The 22,168-nt window shown below is 45.5% G+C and overlaps 1 protein-coding gene across 2 annotated transcripts in view; it reads left to right on the plus strand.

Moving 5' to 3' along the window:
- The window catches only part of PIMREG (PICALM interacting mitotic regulator), a 60,660-nt gene extending 55,330 nt beyond the window's left edge, over nucleotides 1-5,330 (plus strand). For both annotated transcript variants that reach the window (XM_086954538.1, XM_086954537.1), the window contains one exon: nucleotides 1,351-5,330. Coding sequence is in view for 1 of the 2 variants with exons in the window: in XM_086954537.1 (XP_086810663.1) it covers nucleotides 1,351-1,525 (175 nt within the window). In the remaining variant the exon portion in view is untranslated. The remainder of the gene's footprint in view (nucleotides 1-1,350) is intronic.
- The last annotated feature ends 16,838 nt before the right edge of the window (nucleotides 5,331-22,168 follow it).

Genomic DNA, 22,168 nt, shown 5'->3' on the forward strand with positions numbered 1-22,168 from the left:
TTTTAAAAAATATGAAATATTCACTTATCCACAGGCTGCACGTCCTCCAGTCCTGGTGTTCTCCAGTTGGGCTAGCTCCGCGCTCTTTGAGGCGCAGGGTGCCTGTGCCTTCTCTCCTTCCGGCTTTGAGGCAGCTCGGTTTGGAGAGGTTTAAAGTGCATATGTCAGGCAGTCCGTTGCAAGACTGCCAGCCAAACTGAAATGCACAATTTACACTGCTGAAGGCAGCCAACAATCACCCCTGCTGCCAATCAGCTGCAATACAATATCACCCCAGTTCCCTTACAATCTGCTCAGGCTGGCAGATGCAAAAATAAAATGGTAAAAAAAGTAATTTTATCACCATTTTATTTTTCACTTTTTTGATGCCCTAACCAGGGGAGGCGATGTGTCTCCACCCAAATGGTGAACCCGCTACTGCCTTTCACCCTAAACCAATCTCTCTCCCTACATGTTACCTTACCTTTATCTTCATATCTTTTATAGAACTTCTCTCCTTTCTCCTAGTTTCTTTTCTCTCTAATTGTGTTTCCAAACAGTTTGCTTCTAGCTACACGTAATTCATACCAAATGGTTTCTACTTGGGTCTGCTTCCCATGTTTAATGATTAGTGCCTATATAATTTCAAACTCTGTACTCCACTCAAAACCCAAAAGTGTTCAGTCTTTGCTGCTTTTGCAAGATTAAGACCAAGCGGTAACAGGAGCCGGGTCTCTTCTGGTGGGATTGCTAGTCTTCCTGCTGCCTGTGTTCTCATTCCCTCTAGTCGCCTCCCTGTGCCACTCTGATCTGTGCCAGACTTGAGGGACTGTTGAAGATCCAGACATTGGATCTCTGCCAAGCATGACTAAGGCTGCAAAGAGCAGCAGGGGTAGATGCCAAACTAGAAAGGAGCATTTTGCGTAGTGATGCCCGCCAAGCCACCTGTGACGTAGAACACAGAGTAAAATGTGCCCAATACACAGAGCATATTATGCACCGAAAAAAGATGCTGGGATGCAGAAAATGTCTTTTAAACCTATAAACGACAGACCATGATCGAAAGCATCCGGGGTGTTGGCCTGTACCGGTGCTAAGCACTCAGACAAAGATTTCTCCACCTGGAAAAAAATCACTCACCTCCTCATCACAAGCCATAGCATAAAAAATGAGGAAGCCAAGAAACTTAATGTTTGATATTGTAAGTACTGTTCAGATTAGAAAAAGAAAAGAGACATTGAAGGTTTACAGTACTGCAGCTCTTGAGTTGTCTGTCTTGTCCTTACTAAGCGCATGGCTTTTATTGAGTGACTAACCTCGACTGCTTGCTGTGTCTGATCTTGACAAAATATTCCTTTTTTCCCTCCTCAGAGAAGAAGCAATAGCACACTATCACCGTTTAATGGCAAAAAATGTGCAGTACTTGCAACGCTCTCGAACATTCTCGAGGACCTCGCTGCGTAAAGGGGCAAAACGACTTGGACGTACTGTTGGCAACTGGACTGAAAGTGCTTTAACCAGTATTACCAACCTGGGAGCCCACTAAGCTGATTCTATGTGTGGTTCAAGCCACGCTTATCTCCACTTGGTGCTTCTGACACTTGATGTGACCTTTATGCTGCTCACTAGTAGAACTGTGTGATCCACATTGAGTGGAAGCAGGGAAGCCTTTTCTTTCCTACTGAACATTGAGGTTTTAAGGCGAGGCCTTTAAAAAGATGATGGCTAAATAGAAAAAACACTTAACTTGTATGTAATGTCTTGCGTACCATGCTGTATGATATTGGTCGAGAAGAGGAGGAATTTATTTTAAATATATTTTCTCAATGTTCTCCCCTATTTCAGAGTGTCCTTTTCAGACAGTTCTTCAAGGGCGCAATTCAATAAAACAAATTTTTTTCTGATTTTTTTCTGATCTCTCTCGCTCATCCCAATTTTTTTTTCCTTTATACATTTTGGTTTAGCGCCTAATCTTTCTTTGCGGAGAGTTAGAATGAAGTGATACAGAGACCAATTTTAGTTTTCTGTAGTGTGTAGGTTTGCTACTCTCCTAAAACATTTGACTTACTTTAAGAAGTATACTCGGGCTACCTAAAATGAAGTCTTCCAGCATTTTAGTGCTAATTTCATGTGATAAAGTACTAGGTGATGTGGAAGCAGATGAGTTGGTGGAGGGAGGATACGATCCGAGAAGGATTGTAAAACAATAGTATTTAGTTGTGAAATATGAGTCATTCCTACTCTTGAAGCAGTAGTCGAAAGCTTGTTTTGTTAAATAGGTAGATTACCTGATCAAATGAAATTGTGTAGTATTGCTGAGGAGGATAATGAATTTCCAAAATTCTGATGGAGTCCTCTAGACAAATTTTCATGAATGCTCTTGTGCTTGATAATGCACAATCTTGTTATTGTCACTTCATTGCACATTTCTTACTTTTACAGGAGTAAAAAATAATTCTCCTATTTCCCGAGAGAACCTTTTTGTTTTCTTTGCATTAACTCTTCCTTGCATGGGCATGTTCTTGGCCAAAACATTGTTTTGAGTATTATTTTGTAAACTACATTACCCACAACATGTTTTAAATCTTAGTTGCAAATCAAATTCTACAGGAGACTTTGCCTAATCTGCCAGAACACCTTATACTACCTGAAATGGCGCTAGAGTGAGGCCATGCTTTTGTTCAAAATTAATAAGATTCAGGATTTAAAAATGCTCTAGGTGCAACATATATATTAAAAAAATTGCGCTAAACGTTTGGATGTTCATAATTTGTAGAGAGGAGTTAAATTACTGCGCAAATGAGTGGTCAGTTCTTGAAATAACTGTTGTTCCTGACAAACAGCCATTAGGCTCTTTTAATGCAGGAACTACTGATAAACAAGTAATGTTAAATAAATCTACAAATCAATAAGTCTAGCTTTTTAGCTTTTGAGTAACTATCCGTATAAGACGTCCTTATGAGCCAAGTGCCTTTTCTGACTGTGATCTTACTTTCATTTTATCGAAGTCTTCAACCTTCCTAGTTTGTAAGATCTGTCTATGTTTTGAAATACAGACCTATGGTCTTTATTTCTCCTGTTTCAACAAATATACAAAATATATCTAGTTCAAGTAAATATACTTGTTTTCCTTTTAATACAGACTAGTATACAGGCAAAGCTTTCTTGATTGCAGTATAACCTGAGAATATGTATTCCCATTAGCATACCTGTACTAATGCCATCTATCAAGAAGTTAATACATTGTCTACTCTAGCATCCAAAGGTCTCATTTTTTTTTTTAGCCGTGTGCTCTGAAGTATAAAAAAAATAGAATATGCATCACTACCCTCCTGGAAGTTTGTCTCTTGTCACTTTTTTCCCAAAACACTACAGTTTTGTATTTTCCGCAGCATTTGTTTTATATTGTTGTACCACCATTCCACTTGCAGACAAAATTGATAGTGGTTGGGAACCATCAATCCCCCACTACAAAGCACTATATTATTTAAATTTGATTCAGTCCTTGTTCCACTGAGTCCAATTTTTTTTATGGAAGTGCTGGCAAGAGGGATTATTATGTATAGTTCCACCGTAGTTCTGAATAGGTTTGTAGATCGGTCACTTTATTTTTCTTCCAATGAAACATTCATTAAGAGAAAAATGTAACATTTATGCGAAGTTTGAAAGCATTTGCAGTTACTCAAATTTTATTTTTTGTAAAAAAGTAAAATAATGATTTATGAGTCCTCTAGAATGATCATTTTCTAAGTCCAATTGTACAACATGCTATAAGATCCTATTCATTGCATTGCAGAACCCATTCTACTTAGTACTATAATGTCCTCTATACATTTAAAGGATTCTATTATCCCATAAAGGCTTTTTGCAAATATATGACTATTGAATGGTAGAACTTCACTACCTTGATTTGTTATATTGCAGTTTGAATGTGTTGAGCTGTATACTTTTTGAAAAAATATTCCAATTGCTGATATGTAGTGTTTTCAACATATGTAACTTTACCATATTGTATGATGTTATTTCCTGTTCCATCTACACAAGGTAACAATTTTCTACTATTCAGTAAATTGGCCTCCTAACGGCTATGTTCTTTTTACTTACATGATCAAAAGAAATGGGTAAATTACTTGTTTACTTTTATGAAATAGCACCACTTTGATGCATGCTGTTTCCCAGATCACTTCTAGTGCATAAACTACCGTATAAATTGATATATTGCAAGGAAGTCATTAGAAAATGGTATTACAACTGTAAATGGCTGTTAGGTGAAGTATCAAATTATATACAACCTTAGATCCAGTTGATGATGACATACTGGACTACAATGTAAACTTTTGGTTTCCTGACATTGCACAACTCACTGATAATTATCCTGTTGTCTCTTGGTAGCCATGCATTAAAACCGACATAGAATTTCGCCATGGCCACAGTGCTGCTTAATTGTGTATGGTCTATTCATATTCTAGTATTAGAGTATTTAGACCTGATGCTTCATGAACAGCTGTGCAAAAAAGTAACTTCATTATTTGTTTTTGGACATAGTGAACAAAGTTGCTAGTTCGTTTCTTCTGACAGTTCATATATTGTTACATGTAACCTTTTATCACCATCCTGAATGGAATACTGAGATTAGTTTAACCAGAAAGCCTGGAGTGCATGACTTCTCTAACCCGGTTTTCCTTTATTCCACGTTCAGTGAAATTCTGAACTTAAAAACGAGATTTGGTAAAGACAACCGGCAGATATGTCTGCTTTTAAGGAATGTGTGGCGAATGACTATACTTCCTCCATTGTGCTGGGCATTAAGTTTTAAGCAGCACTTTCCATCAATAATTATTTTCGGCTAAGGCCAATTATTGCGAGATGAGTGATTTATGGTTGTTTAAACTCACAGTAGAGAGCAGTAATGCTTCCTTACTAATACAACCAGGTACATAGCCACTGGCTTATTAGCAATCCTTTAATTCAAAGTTGTTTTTAAAATGTCAGCACTTTCGAATAATTGTTTGATCAAAGGCCTACTAATTGTTGACTTTTATAATCCCTTGAGAATTGCATTTTTCTGGAGACAGTTTTTGTGCTAATATCTGTATTTAACACATTTACGTTTTTGAACCAATTTATTGTGCTTTCCAAAGTGATCTCAGATTTTTTTGTAATACTCAAATTTCTAATGGCCATTCCCTTAAAACATGTCTGAGAAAATATTTATATTTCACTTGTATGTTTATAGATAACAGACAACGTTGCTTGATGACAGCGACACTAAATTGCATGTGTATTAATGTAAAATGCTAATATTTTGATGTTAAAAAATGAAGGAAAATAAAACGACATTTTTGTTACAACATGTAGTGTTTTTATGTTTTGTCAACTTTGTGAAAGCAAAACTTGTTTAATGTGATTGGATGTCTGCATGTAAAGCACACTTTACATGTTAAGTACTTCTTCATATACATGTTCAGTACTTTTTCATAACATGAAGTATGCTCACATCCATTCTTGCCTTTTTAAGTAAAGGCTGGTACTAGAGTTCGATAAATCAAAATTCTTCCAGTGAGCTGTTTGAGAAAATGTGCGTGTGCTGCTGCGATTCTCTTTAAAATCGCCTGTTTTCGGCAGTCAAATCTCTGACAATGTTTAGAGAATGAAGGTAAATACATCATTAGATTTACAAGGAACATTAATAGTTAAATGAATTGATAGTGTGTAAGAGGTTTTGAAGAATACAAAGGAAATACGACCGTGTGAGTGCATTTAGTAGTGTGGCTTTTGTCCTTAAAGCAAATCTATATTAATCCAGCTTCGGCACAATTAGAAGAATGTATGAATAACCACAAACACTTTTGTTAGCACACGTTGTCTAAACTCCAACAATAACATAACCTAACATACTTTGTCCTAACGAGACGTAGAAGGAAAGATAGCAGAATATAGTCTCAAGTTTTCGATTTCTATGATTCTTGTGAAGATTACATAAGCATCATTAAAACATTTAAATATGTCTAGTTGTGAATATCCTCTAAAGAATAGTTGTCTTTCTAGAGCCAATAGGATACTAACTAGGGAACAAGAAGAGATGCGGACACAGAGCATTGGAAGGCCCTGCCACTATTGCTGATGGGTCAGAGCCCTCTTCAAAATGATAGCATTACCCTTATTCACCTACTTACTACATAACATTCCATTTGCTTTAGCACACAATTTAACGTTAAGTTGATAGGGTCCCTCCTGTGGGAGAACGGACCACCGCATATAGTCCTTGTGACGCTTCAGCCCTCGTCATATGAGGGCAGCATAGAGCTCCAGAATGTCTAAAAATACTACGAAGCGACACACCTTAGAGCGGTAAATGACTGGGATTACTCATTTTTAGACAAACCTGCATACAGACTGGACCCTGCAGTGCTGTGTGAGAAGGGAGATCTCCATGCCCAGTTGCGGGGCACAAAAACCTTCAAATATAAAGCAATACGCAGACTCCTCTTGGCAGTGCAAAGATAGCTATTTACTGTTGCGACAGGGGGAAAGACCTTCAACACAAGGAATTCGCGTCATTCTTTCTCAAATTGCTGATCACCGGAGGCTCTTTTTATACACGATCGCACAATGGTATACTACAACCATCAAATAATAATTGACTTGCAAGTTACAGATTTAGACTGAAAAAACACTCAGACTTGTGACTCCATAACCCAAGTGTCTGACCCAATCCATTGCACACTTTATTGCACTCTCAACAATGCTTGATAAGCTAAGCATGTAAATGCCTGTGCGTTCATGGTAAATGTAATTTAAGTGAAGTGTGAACTATCAGCGTTGTGCAGGTCAAACCTCTGTGTGCTCTGAACTAATTTACTTCTCTGCACCCATTGCCTAATCAGGCACCTTAAACCTCTGTGTGCTCTGGGCTAATAAGATTTCCTGCACCCATTGTTTAATCCGGTCTACATCTGTTTGGAGGCATGAAGTGCGTGCTGGTGACTCGTGTCAAAATCATAAATACTTTCAAGCTAACTAAACACAGGTTGGACTTTAACTCCAACCCTTTCAAGTTTCCTATTCTATTGTGTCCGCAAGTGAACTTTTCACCTTACTCGTATCGGTGCAAGATTTGACCCTAAACTGTTTTTTTAACCACGAACAGCAGTTTTTTCTGCGTGAGTTTGGTGTTGCGTCACATTTTCATGTGTTATGTTTCCTACGGCGTATTTATTTTGTACAATTGCCTTATATGGCAGTAAACTGAGCGGTGACGCACCACCAGAGAAATGGGGCGGGATAAAGGACTGACTCCAAAAGCACCACTGTGGTGGAGGAACAAATTGGGCCAGGTGAACACCCACTCAGATTCCGGACATGGGACCGGATAGGTCAGTCCACTCTGGCAGACAAATGAGACGTGATCGGGATTGTCTCATTTGAGCATCTGAGATGAGAGTATGATATGGCTCCCAGTCAAATGTTCAGACACTTACAACTCCGCCCTGCACTCCGTGCCCAGATTGCACCCGAGGAGTACACAATGGAAGAGTACCCCAGGCAATCTCTCACCTTTATAATTTTGATGGCGAACTCACTGGGTGACCTGCTACGAGAACACTATTGGGCAGACGTAGGGAACATAGACGACAGAGACTGGAGGTACTCCTTACAATTTCCCCGTGAGTTGGCCAGACAAGAGCACCTCCACCTGATACAACTAAATATCCAGCACAGGATCTACTACATCAGGACACTGTTACATAAAATAGGGCATGCAGATCATGATACGTACTAGCAAAAATGCGGGCATTGTGGAACCTTCCTCCACACACTGGGACCTTCCTCCACACACTGTGGGAATGTCCAAATCTGGGACAATGTTAGCCAGGGATACTGGCCAGGTTAGAGACCATGGTGAGTGGACAAATAGATGGCAGATACCCCTGGGTATCCGGCATGATCGTACAACACATCACATCAACATGGGGCTGCTGTTGGTAAAAAGGGAAATGCTACGGAAGTGAGGGAGGGCAGACAAAACTCAAATCCAAGACTGGGTGCAGGAAATCTATTCCAATCTTCTCGTGGTGCTTTTTCACAAAAGTTGGCAAAAAGTTCCAAACCTTTACAGCTTACTCTGAAAGGTTCCTTGAGGGTCAGTAAAAGGGTCCACAGCACCAGCCAACGGTTCAGAAGCTCTGGTTTGCCTCTTGGGGTCTGGGGCTACAACTCCTACAATGCACCTGGCCAATCCAAGTAAATAACAGGTGAAGCTAGTCAGCTGAAATTGTCCTTGTAGTGGATGTTGCAGGTGGCTTTTTCCAGCACTTTTCTACCTGTTGCTGCGCAGGGAGTCCAATACTTTATCTTTGATGACCGACTAAGTCCTTCTGTTGTGGAGCCCCTAGAGTGCAGCAGGTGTAGTCCTTCTGAGTGCAGACCTCTCTTGTACAGTCACAGGGTCCAGCAGGGCAGTACTTCTTCCACAAATGTTTTCAGCCTGGGATCTGAGGTGCTCTTGCATCTCTTCCATATTTATTCCCCATTCTGGGCTGGCAAGGGTGGTGGAGGGGCACTTCAGCCAATGCAGTTGAAGTTGCCACCCTCTGCCATGGTAACTTCCTGTGAAGTGTGGCATATTTCTCTCCCAGAATGCACATCTCAGAGAAAATCTTTTCTTGGAGTTCAGGTCTAGCTAACCCAACCCACAGCTCTGGCTACCTTTTCCCTACACTCTCCTTCCAGTCCATCTCCTAATTTAATTAGTGTCTCCCATCTGGCTAGGAGCCAAGGAAGTGGTGGTTTGCCTCAGTCCTGTGGCAGCTGGACTTCTCTCTTTGAAGACCAGTTTATCTCCCCAGCTCCCTTCTTGTCTCTGGCTTATCCAGGAACCAGACCTCCAACCAAATGACTGTATTATTTCAGGCCCAGGTTTCTTCTCACCTAATCAGACTGTCAATGGTTGGCTAATTAAAAGAGGCTGCTACAGGACTGCATTAGGTAACTTCAGGTAAGTAAGTTCCTTCCTACAGTAGTTAAAATAAATCCAGCTTTGGTAAGTTGTTGGATTTATTCCAACTATTATTTTGATACTATGAATTAGCTCGCTAGCTCACTCCTGTCAAAAGTTAAAGTTTAAAGTGCCTTCCCATGTTAGACTATGGAGCTAGCAGCACCATACCGTTGGGGCTCATAGGGCAGACCTTAGAGGTAAGGTAATAAAAAATTAGTCTTAACGTTTTGGAAGTACTTTTAATTCCAAAGCCGAATTTGGACACAGTTTTATTTTAAAACCAGCCTGCAAGGCAGGGATGCCTTTAATATGAAACCTGAAACCAGACACCCAGCAGTCCAGTGCATTAAGTCCACTAGAGTCTTTAAACCTATATGCCCTACCATATAGTAGGGACTTACAGGTATGTTATCTGAGCTAATTGTAAATGCATCCATTACCATATACCTTCTAAACAGAGCACTTGGCCCAGTTAGCGGAGCCACTGGCACATTCATAGTTAGCTACCACTAGTATCAGTCAACAAATGGGGTCTTACAACAAAGGTATGCAGTTCCTTATGTTAAGAAGACAGAGAATGTGGTCGGCCATAAACTGGGGAGTCTGACTGAGGGGTTCGATTTCTCAGGAAGAGGAGCCATCACATACCCAATTTCCGTAGTGATAATGCTTCCTCGAGTGGGAGCAGAGTCAACGCTGACTTAGTGTGCTAAAATACAGAGATAAGGGTAAGATGTACTGGAATCGCCTGATTGTAGAGGTATGCATTCTGTTGTGCATTCTGTTGGGGAGACCTGTGTACAAACAATGCAGCGCTACTAGCAGCATCATGGTGAAAAATCCATAGGACGATCTAACTGATCTCTGCTGCCTCGAAAGTGGAGGAGTGAGTGGGTGGGTCGTCATAAGCACCCATGACCAGTAGTGTCACATGGTTAATGTGGCCATTATCGTTTTCCCTATGTTAGCATGAGCCCGTTTCAGACTGTCTTCTGCTTTGCTCATGTTTACTACACAAACTTATTTAGCTTTGCACCACATTGTAACTTTCACAAAGAACATGCTGTTGTTTTTGGGTTCTGTTCTTTCCTGGGATTTAGTCTGAAAATTGCAAACTAGGTCAAACAACAATGCTCCTTGTTGTTCTTTTCTGAACAGGCCCTAGCACCTAAACAAAACATGCAGATGCAGCTGTTTGGAAACATGTGCTTTGGTCATATAGGTATTCAAGGGAGGGTGGGGAGTAACATGCACTTTTGGAGAGAGTTCTTGCCTGAGAAAGGACCTGTGATGTAGATCGTCCATTTATAGACTGAGGTACGAGGTCTGCTGTTAACACCCAGAGATCTTCTGGTATATAACAATTTTGCTTCTATAGAAGGGTAGGGTGGTTAGGCTACACTGTCGTATATAAGGACAGGGCCCTTTATGGTTTAGGGACTACTTGCTATGCTATTCGTATTTGTGTTAGGCATTGTTCTGTTTAACAAAAAGTGTACCAGAGGCGCACTCTAAATTAACTGTTTTTGTAAATACTAGTGTGAAGACTTCAACAAAACTATCCATATGGGGTGCTAAACTAGACTCATGTGTTGGCTGCACAATCAATTACTACTGGAAAGATACAGGATACATCCTGCAAGTACTGTGCACTGTTCCTAATGAACGCTATGTTCCTTTCTTAGTAAAATTTATCACTTGTTTCTTCAATAATTACTCCAATTTACTTCATTGGTTCATCCATTAAATTTATCTTTCAGGAATTCAATAATTCATGAAACACCAAAAAATAAGTTTACATCATTGTTGTATATGATGCATAATATTAATGGACACATTTACATTCAATACTTCCATCTAGCTAATGCAATAATTCATACAAATGTGCGATCGTACAGTACTGATACCATAAATTCTGTAGTAGGGGATCTCTGTGTATAGTCATAATCTAGTGAATAGTCCCGCCCATGTGCGTGGACCCCGGCAATCAAAAATAATCTCTTAAATTGTCAAAATAATGCAGAAACTGCAAAGACACTTAAGAGAGAATTTAAAGACAAATAATGCAGCCTATATCCACAGGCTACACTGTCCAGTACTTCAACTAGAAATTCCACCAAAAATCACCACACACAGCACAGCCTGCTAGTTTCTACCATAGAGAAACCTGCCTCCCCCAGTCAAAGACTCAGGAATGATAGAGAGGAAGGTAGGGACAGACAAGCCCCATAGGCTGCCATTATGTGGCTTAAATAGGATACTGTGCCTTTAAGAGAACTTTCCAGAACTTCTCCCAGTATCCCAGAATGCATAGCAGGTCCCTCTACTTTCAGTTCTTTTTTCCGGCTCCTGCTTACAGGACCCTGGCATTGAGCTCTCCCTTTTTCAAGGGTTTATTGAATTTGTTTTTGCACTTTTGAATTGTAAAAAGTGTTGCAGTTTACTTCTTGGTGTTCTCTTCTCCTTTTTGTGCTGTTTTAGGCGTTTTGGGGCTCCAAAATGCCTGGCCTTTTTGTTAAGTGCCCAGCATGTGAGAGGAAGAAGGCCAAGAGTGACCCCCATGATGTCTGCATCGTGTGCCTTCCAGAAGATCATGTCCCTGAGGATTGTGTCATCTGCCAGCAGCTTTCTGCTCGGACCCTGAGGGACAGATTGAAGATCAGGCTGGCTGGCCTGGAGGATAGGCGTCTGCGAGCTGCAGGTGGGTCTGGGCAGCCTGGGAAGGTTCCCTCTGCCTCTGCTGAGGCCCCTGGGGGGCTCCCCGGGGGCAGGAAGTCCAGCAAAAGATCCCATTCTCCGTCGACGTCGATGGCATCGACGACGACGTCGAGAGGGATGACGATGGCGTGCTCCCCTTCTCCCCGGGGCTCCGGGTTGAGACAGCGTGGCTGCTCGACGTCTAAGGAGAAGCCGACGTCGAAGCCACCGTCGACGTCATAGTCTTCGTCGACGTCGAGATCTTCCTACCGACGCCGAGGGCGAAGTGACGTGCATCGGCGCTCGCCGTCGAAGCGGCACCGACGCTCGCCGTCGAGGCGACACCGTCGATCGCCGTCGAGGCGACACCGCCGTTCGACGTCGAGGGGCTCCTCGACATCGAGAACATCAAGACGACGGCGGCGCTCGTCGTCGAAGGTGGAACGCCCGACGTCGAGAGGGCGACGTGAGAAGTCGCGGAAGAGGAGGTCGACGTCGAGGAGTCGACGGTCGACGTCGACGGTCGACGCCGAGGAGAAGAGGGTCGACGTCGAGGAGTCGACGGTCGACGCCGAGGAGAAGAGGGTCGACGCCGAGGAGACGGCGATCGACGCCAGAGTCCAGGAAGCGTCATTCGACGCCGGAGAAGCGTCGCTCTGCATCCAGCAGACAGCGGTCAGCGTCGAGGAGTAGGTCACCCTCTCCAAAACGGCGAAAAAGGGACTCTAGCCCCAGGAGTCACGCTGCGTCCAGTGGGGGACACAAGAGGAAGCGGTCGCCTGCGGATGGGGATGGCTCCCCGCGCCCTTCGCCTAAAGGGTCACCGGGCTCGGTGTACTCGGAAGTGTACACCCCTTCTCGGCCCAGGACTCCGACTCCTCCCCCTGTTCCTAAGGAGGACCCTCCACCCAAACCGCCACTGCCTTCAGGAGACCCTTCTCCACCTCCGGTCCCTCCGCATTGGCCCACCCCGCAGCCGAAGGTTCCTCCTCCGAGGTCCACTTCCCTGCCGTCCCTGCCTGTTCCTCCTAAGGGGACTCCGAAACCGAAACCCCGGGAGGAACCGACGAAACCCCGTGAGGAACCACGGAAGACCCCTCCACGTAAACCGAAGGAGCGCCCACGAGCTGGCAGGTCTCGCTCTCGCTCTGGGAGGAAGGAGAGATCGCGGCGCAGATCTTCCACGAGATCGAGACACCGCCATAGGAGGCGCGAATCTCGCTCACACACGAGGTCCTCTGGGACCAGGGATTACTCCCCTACCCTATCGGGGTCACCGGACACCAGAGTGTCCCCGATAGATGACCTGGTGGCGTTTCAGGACGTCTTGTTGAGGGGCGCAGCAAAGCTAGGCATATCCCTGACGGTGCCTACTCCGAAGACGTCGGTCATTTTCGAGACTCTACATCAGAAGCACCTGGCTCGTCCTCTCCTGCCTCTGGTGCCGGGCCTGGAAGAACCGGCTATGGCTCTGTTTCTCACCCCGGCGGTGACGAGGGCGGCTCCATCAAGGTTACTAAAGAAGTACCGGGCTCCCGACTCGGATCCGGCCTTTTTGAGAGCGGAGCCTCCGCCTGACTCTGTCATCCTCACGGCGGCCCGCAAGCAGCATGCCACCACTCCGTCCTCCACGGTTCCCCCGGACAAGGAGTCAAGGTGGATGGATTCGGCGGGGAGAAAGGTCTGTGGAACCTCCGCTACGTCCATGAAGGCGGCGAGTGCCACGGCTCTGTTGGGCCGATACGACCGCGCCCTCTGGGACTCCCTCGAGCACTTCGCGGAGCATTTGCCTCGGGAGCAGCGTGAAGACTTCATGGAGGTCCTGAGTGAGGGGATGCTGGTAGCCAACCAGATAATCAGCGCGGCAGCGGACTCTTCCCTGTTGGCGGCTCACGGGTTTTGCCACGGAATCAACCAGCGGCGCCACGCATGGCTCCGGCTTACGTCCCTGAAACCGGACGCACAGCAGAGGGTGGCCAATCTGCCGTTCTCCGGAGAGACCCTCTTCGGAAAACATGTGGATGATGAAATGGCCCGCATGAAGGCGGAGGCAGAAACGCTGACGGCTGTGGGCCTGGAGAAGCCCAAAGAGACCAAGAAGCAGTACCGCCCCTTCCAACGGCGGTTCGGCGGACAAGGCCGAGGAAGAGGACAGGCTTCGGGGCACTCGCAACAGCAACAGCAGTTCCGTAAGCCGTTCCAGAAGCGGCAGAAGGGCAGGGGAGGCCAGCAGTCGGCTCCGGCGCCCAAGGGCCAGGCGGGGTCTAGGCCCTAGGAACTTACTTCCCCCGGATCCGTTACCCACTCCGGTAGGGGGAAGCATACAACTTTTTCTGGCAGAGTGGAGAAAAATTACTCAGGACAAGTGGGTGCTGAATATTGTTTGCAATGGATACAGTCTTCGGTTCACCAGCCCTCCTCCAGCGATTTCCCCCGGTCAGCTCGCAGTTTCAACTGCGCGAGCTTCAGGCGGAAGCGGATGTCCTGTTAAGGAAAAGGGCGATAGAAGACGTACCTCGGTCTCAGAGAGGAAGAGGTCTGTACTCCCGGTTCTTTCTGGTTCGCAAGAAGGACAAGAACTAGTTCAGGCCCATTCTGGATTTGCGGCAAACAAATGAATTCGCAGGGAAAAGTTCTGCATGCTGTCGTTGCATCAGATTTACCCTCAGTTGCAACAGGGAGACTGGCTTTGCGCTATAGACCTACAGGATGCTTACTTCCATGTGTCCATTGCACACAAACACAGGAAGTTCCTGCGGTTCCAAGTCGGTACCAATCACTATCAATACACAGTACTCCCATTCGGACTGAAGTCTGCGCCGAGAACGTTCTCGAAGTTCATAGCGGTGGTAGCAGCACACCTGAGGAAGAACAAGGTGTTCGTCTACCCTTACTTGGACGATTGGTTGATCAAGGCATCCTCCTTCTCGGAAGCACGAGCACACTTCCAGAAGACGTGCGTTCTCCTGAACAAGCTGGGGCTGCACATCAACATGGCCAAGTCTGTCCCGACTCCGGTCCAATGCATACAGTACTTGGGAGCCTCCATCAATACGCTGTCAGCAAGCGTGTCTCCTTCGGAAGAGCGACGATTATCACTCCTTCGGAAGGCTCAGGCTCTTATGACGACTCCATCTACAACAGTGAGGACGGTGTCTTCTCTACTGGGATCGATGGCCTCTTGTATCTTCCTGACGCCACACGCACGGCTGCACATGAGACCGTTGCAGGAGTGCTTGGAGGACCAGTGGGATCAGAGGAAAGGATCTTGGGACGACAAGATTCGACTGTCGCTGCATGCTCTTCAGTCTCTGAAGTGGTGGTGTTCGGCGGAGAATCTCCTCAGAGGGGTTCCCTTTCACAAGGACATTCCCACGCAGACTGTCGTGACGGATGCGTCTCTTCTGGGATGGGGAGCGCACTCCGGGACTCTACAGATTCAAGGCACGTGGTCACCGATGGAGGCCACGTATCACATCAATTTCCTGGAACTCAGGGCTGTTCACTTGGCGCTGAAGGCCTTTCTTCCGTCCTTCCGAACCAACTCTCTGCTGGTACAGACGGACAATACCACCACGATGTATTACCTCAACAAGCAGGGGGGCTCGAGATCGCGCACTCTGTCACAGGAGGCGCAGACGATCTGGCACTGGCTCCTGGCCAGAGGACTGACGATAACGGCCACCCATCTACCAGGTGTGCAGAATGTTCAGGCAGACGCACTGAGCAGATTGCTTCAGGAAAACCACGAATGGGTCATAAACGACGAAGTACTAGGAGAAGTCTTCGCAAGGTGGGGAACTCCAGACGTAGATTTGTTCGCCACCGCCGAAAACAGCAAGTGCAGAGACTTCGCCTCCAGGTACTTCCAGCAAGGGACGCTGGGGAATGCGTTATGGATCAACTGGACGAACGGCTTTCTGTACGCCTTTCCTCCCATTCCCCTGATTCCGGCGGTACTCATCAAGCTGGCCCGGTCCAGAGCTCGGATGATACTCATCGCCCCGGAGTGGCCCAGGCAGTGGTGGTTCACGGACCTACTTCACCGGTCTCTCCTTCCTCACATTCGGTTGCCGTGCAGGCCGGACCTTCTCACGAAGTTCAGGGGACGGATGTTACACCCCAACCTCTCGTCTTTGAGTTTGGCGGCATGGCTCCTGAGATAGTGCAATATGGCCATCTGAATCTGCCCGATGACTGCATGGACATACTGAAGGAGTCTAAGAGACCTTCCACTCGGACTTCATATGCTTACAAGTGGAAGAGGTTTTGTATCTGGTGCCAGTCTAAGAACCATGATCCTACGACCTGCAAGGAAGATGTCATCCTTCCTTACCTTTTACATTTGGCGCAGTCTGGCCTTAATGTCCATTCCATTAAGGTACATCTTGCTGCATTGACTGCCTACAGGAAATGCCCTTCACAGACTTCCTTTTTCCAGATCCCTGTGATCAAAGATTTTCTGGAAGGTTTGAAGAAAGTATTCCCTCCTGTCAGGCTTCCCTCGCCTTCATGGGAATTGAATGTGGTGCTGTCCAGATTGATGAAGGAGCCTTTTGAACCTATTCATAAGGCTTCGTTGCAGCACCTGTCCTGGAAGGCGGCGTTCCTCGTGGCCATTACATCGGCCAGCAGGGTGAGTGAAATTCAGGCGTTGTGTTGTAATGAACCTTATACTGTATTTCATGCTGCTAAGGTTGTTATGCGTACTCACCCTAAATTTCCTCCCAAGGTTATTTCTGATTTTCATGTCAACCAGACTATTACTTTGCCTACGTTTTTTCAGAACCCTTCCTCCCCAGCGGAGAGGTCTCTCCATTCCCTGGATGTTAGGAGGGTGTTAATTTTATCTGGATAAAACCAAGGATATTCGTAGGTCTGACCAGTTGTTCATCAATTATGGGTCGGTCAGGACGGGTCTTGCGACCTCGAAGCAGTCCATCTCTAGGTGGATTGTGTCCTGCATACAATTGTGTTACCAAAAGGCTAATAAGACCTTAGGAGGTAAGCCTAAGGCTCATTCCACCAGGGGCAAAGCTGCCACGACGGCTCTGCTCCGTAACGTGCCGATTGCTGAAATCTGCAAGGCAGCCACTTGGAAGTCGGTTCATACCTTTGCTAAGCATTACTGCCTGGACACTGACGCCAGGGCAGACGCTCAGGTTGGGCAGGCTTCGCTGCGGAATTTGTTCGCACAGTAGTGGCGTTATGTATTTATTCTCCACCGCCGCTTTGGTGTGGGGATGGGCTTGCCATTCTATTCACTAGATTATGACTATACACAGAGATCCCCTACTACAGAAGGAGTAGTTTCTGTCCTGTAACTCCAGTTCTGTAGTAGGGGTATCTCTGTTATAGTCATAAGCGCCCGCCCTCCTCCCCGGTGGAGATTTTTCATCATGTAAAGGATGCGACAGGTCTGGCGTGCTTCGCCTTCAAAAAGAACTGAAAGTAGAGGGACCTGCTATGCATTCTGGGATACTGGGAGAAGTTCTGGAAAGTTCTCTTAAAGGCACAGTATCCTATTTAAGCCACATAATGGCAGCCTATGGGGCTTGTCTGTCCCTACCTTCCTCTCTATCATTCCTGAGTCTTTGACTGGGGGAGGCAGGTTTCTCTATGGTAGAAACTAGCAGGCTGTGCTGTGTGTGGTGATTTTTGGTGGAATTTCTAGTTGAAGTACTGGACAGTGTAGCCTGTGGATATAGGCTGCATTATTTGTCTTTAAATTCTCTCTTAAGTGTCTTTGCAGTTTCTGCATTATTTTGACAACTTAAGAGATTATTTTTGATTGCCGGGGTCCACGCACATGGGCGGGACTATTCACTAGATTATGACTAGAACAGAGATACCCCTACTACAGAACTGGAGTTACAGGACAGAAACTACTCCTAATTGTACATCGAGTTTACAAATAACTTGATTTCAAGCAGTCCGGAGCCCAATGCTTTTCGGGAATTCCACTTCCCTTCATCAGGGGCAATGTCCTGTAAATAAATTTAATAATATGCATATGTCTTGCTTATCATCATATCAGTGTAACATAGATGGGAAAGGTGCTGTGTCAGACATTATCATGAATTGGAGTGATCTAGATGGAAGTCGGGAAAGAAATGACTAAGTGTACGTCATAGTTTTCCAGAAATAGATTAATATCTTATCTGTGTCAATAAACTAAACAAAGGAAAGAAAGACAACCATATATTCTCATGTGCTCCTCACATACAAGATCACATGGGCATCATGTTTGGATAGTGCTATCACCACCACAGAGTTAACCTTCTCCCAAAAGTCAAAACAACCTTGTCAGAGCAAACTAACTGGACGCAGTATTCCAATACGTGTCACCTGGTGATGTATGCTTACAACACACCCAAGTCTGGTTGGCCTCAAACTCCTGGTGGGGGCGAAATTAGTAAAAAATAATAGTACCATCCTACATACCGCTTTGACTTACTCAGATGAATAACACTTTGTGCCACTTTAATAATGAGTATCTGTAATGCTACAGTTCTCAAGTGTTGTTCAGCATGGCAAGAACTATCAAAAACAGGCATTTGCAATGCAGTAGGTCTCGCATTAGGAAAGTGTGAGCTATTGGTATTGTATATGACATATGTTTTAATATGTGTTGGCTTTGAAAATATAAAAATTAATAGCATTGTTATTCACAAAGCCAATTGCTTACACTTTCCTAATGCAAGTCCTATTGGTTATGGCAATGCTTATTGGTAGCAAGCAAGGACAGTGCTGTTGTGGTGCTGAGTGATGATGTGGTTGGGCCGAGTGATGATGTGGTTGGGCCGAGTGATGATGTGGTTGGGCCGAGTGATGATGTGGTTGGGCTGAGTGATGATGTGGTTGGGCTGAGTGATGATGTGGTTGGGCTGAGTGATGATGTGGTTGGGCTGAGTGATGATGTGGTTGGGCTGAGTGATGATGTGGTTGGGTTGAGTGATGATGTGGTTGGGTTGAGTGATGATGTGGTTGGGTTGAGTGATGTGGTGGTTGGGTTGAGTGATGTGGTGGTTGGGTTGAGTGATGTGGTGGTGTATTAGAGTGATGTGGTGGTGTATTAGAGTGATGTGGTGGTGTATTAGAGTGATGTGGTGGTGTATTAGAGTGATGTGGTGGTGTATTAGACTGATCTGGTGCTGTCCCTGAGTGATGTGGTGGTGTCCCCGAGTGATGTGGTGGTGTCCCCGAGTGATGTGGTGGTGTCCCCGAGTGATGTGGTGGTTGGGTTGAGTGATGTGGTGGTTGGGTTGAGTGATGTGGTGGTGTATTAGAGTGATGTGGTGGTGTATTAGAGTGATGTGGTGGTGTATTAGAGTGATGTGGTGGTGTATTAGAGTGATGTGGTGGTGTATTAGAGTGATGTGGTGGTGTATTAGACTGATCTGGTGCTGTCCCTGAGTGATGTGGTGGTGTCCCCGAGTGATGTGGTGGTGTCCCCGAGTGATGTGGTGGTGTCCCCGAGTGATGTGGTGGTGTCCCCGAGTGATGTGGTGGTGTCCCCGAGTGATGCGGTGGTGCCCCCGAGTGATGCGGTGGTGCCCCCGAGTGATGCGGTGGTGCCCCCGAGTGATGCGGTGGTGCCCCCGAGTGATGCGGTGGTGTCCCTAAGTGATGTAACAACCTCAAAGCCAAGGAGACCAGAAACTGAACTATAGCCTCAGAGAAGGTGATGAAAGGCGGGTGCTGGGAGGAAAGCATAGCCCCGCTCAGAGCCCGGCGGCGAGGCTTGTGTCAACCTGCACGCACGCAGGCAGGTAACAGCCCGAGGGGTTAAGAGAGGGCTGAGGTGTGACTGCCTCACCTGTGCCTCGGCGGAAACATCTCTGGCAGCTGTGCCCAGCTGTCGACAATGCTCTGCTGCCCCCGCACAGGCCACACTTCTAATTGCAAGAGTTACCAGTGTCAGGAGTGTTAATGCGGGCCCCAGGGATGGGGGCCAGGGCAGGCAGGCCTCTGTGGCCCCTGTGTAGGGGGGGAGCGCAATGAGAGAGCTGGAGAAGAGATGTCCAGGAGAGACCTTAAAAAGAGACCGCCAGGAGCATAGGTGGAGAAACCGAGGGGCAGGGAGAGAACAGAGGAGGGGAGGGTGTGTGCGGTGAGAGAAAAGGGAGAGCGGATAACTCGGGAGAAAGATGATATACAGAGGTAAGGGACAGGGAGAAGAAGAGGACGGAAAACGGAGAAAAGAAAGGGGAGGAAGAGCAGTGAGACGGGAAAAAAATGAGGCAGGGAAGAGGAGGAGAAAAGGGGAATCGAGAGAGAAAGAAGAGATAGCGATTTAGAGTGAAGGGGAGAGAAAGAGGTGTAGTTAGGGGGAGAGGGTGAGCCAAAGGGAAAACAGACTGCAGAAAAAAAGATGGCAAAGAAGAGAGGTGCAGCTATGGAGGCCGTGGCATCCCGGGAGGTATAGAAGTTTGAGTATTTAATAAAAAGCGAGTGAGGGAAGGGGCGAGTGAAGCAAGGAAGAGCAGAACGTGAGAAGTGGGGAACAAAGGGACAGCGAAAAGAGAGGCAGAGGAAAGAGGAAAACCAGAAAGCAAGGGGGTGATATTTAGGGAAGACAGAAAGAGAGCGATTGGAGGCACAGTAGTCTCAGAGGGTAGAGAGACAACAAAGAACAAGTAAATAAAGGCAGACGAGAGCGAGGCCAGCAAGTTCGGGAGCGCATTCCTTTGAAGTCTGGTGGGCGGTGGAGTGGCTTCCTTTGAAGTCTCATGCAGAGGCTCAGACAAATTGTGGTGTGTGAGTGGCTTCCTTTCAAGTCTGATTGGGGGGGGGGGGGAGAAGGTGAGTGGCCACCCGGCGCACATGCACTGGCCATAATCCACATTCCAAAGCCCTCTTGTTAGGCTTTCCGGGAGCCCATAGATAATTTCTCGCTTAGCGATTGCTTACGCAATAGCTAGGCTCGACCTAAAAAAAGCTAGTGACAACAACTCCACATAATCTGGATAAAATCCAGAATCTTATCTGCTTTCCGTGCATTCAGGGAATACTAATAAATACTCTCACTGTGTGTATGCAACATTTATGAAATAAAAACATAACTGACCTCAATAAGTCACAGGTGTGTGCTCAATGGACCAGGTCGTCTTGAACTAATATTCGGAGCTATGTTCACAGTTGACCAATCTGCAAAGGTCACATAAATGTTTTTGGAGCACCATAACAATAACCTTCACTTTTCATAATGCCGAGCATAAATTTGCCACTCGCATACCTTACAAAGACTGTCCAAAGGTAAATCAGAGGTGTGGATGTCAGCACTTTACAAACAAATTACGCGTATAAAAAATGTCTGCAAGTGGATACAAGGACTGTTATAAATTATATGCCCAACTGCCAACTACCCGCCCCTATCTACTCCAAAAGAAGCGAAGAGAAACCAAATTAAACACCATTTGGCATGCCGGTTATGTTATCAAACTGTTCATCCCGAGACGCCAAATATAATGACTGCGCGTTGCTACCGCAGAAGGATACCAATAGATGCATTGAAGACTATGGATTATAACTATGGAACAGGCTATTCCAGGCATGCTGGGAGTTGTAGGATAGCGATCTTACTACTGTGACCACGTGGTTGGATCGTCCTAAATACACTAAGTTTACCATTCTGGTAGCGTCATCTACATAATGTAACTCTCACCTCAGAGGTGAAGAATGCAACAGAGTGCAATCTCCAAACTGTGGACCGGAACACCAGTAATGACGTTTGAAGCAACAAACTTTATAAAAACATACTCCAAGGTGATACTCCAACAAGGGTCCACGCAATGCTCTCGCACAATGCATTGTGTTAATAGTACTGCTCTATACTGTACGCACATTATTCGATTGCAACCTATCAAAGTAGAACATGAGTGCACCGACTCTTACAGATCAACTGAGGATGAACTTTCAAGTGTAGAATGTGAAAGAATGTCGGGAGTGTTCAGCAAAAACCTGAGAAACCCTTATACTATGATGTAAGTGCGATATTCTACAGATCAATGATCCAAACAGTTCATAATACATCTCCAACCAGTATACATTATTAATTATCAATCGGGGATATAACAAAACTGTCTAATGATGCTCTATTCATTGTGTACAGATGGTGATAATTATATGCATAATTTGTTATAACAAATAATGTTCCAAGCAATTATTCTTAATGCCAAGTTAACCAATTAAACAATATTGCTGTGCCTAGATGGCCTCCACATAATAAAATGAAAACATGCATAGCTTAATCATTCATGAACGGTCATTTATAAATTTGTGTAACTGATTAGTTCGCTTATAGGAAACAACTCTGATCAATCCTGTCATTCAAACCCTGTGGGGCTAATGCCTGTAAGTAGTCAATCCAAAATACCTCTCTTTGTAAGAGTCTCTCACTATTATCCTGACCTTCTAGTTTTGGTACAGCTTCTACAATTTGGGCTCTAAGTTGAGCAATAATATGGTGTGCTTCTATCCAGTGATTGG

The sequence above is a fragment of the Lissotriton vulgaris genome, chromosome 2_1 (genome assembly GCF_964263255.1).
Source record: "Lissotriton vulgaris chromosome 2_1, aLisVul1.2, whole genome shotgun sequence".
Classification (NCBI taxonomy): Eukaryota; Metazoa; Chordata; class Amphibia; order Caudata; family Salamandridae; genus Lissotriton; species Lissotriton vulgaris.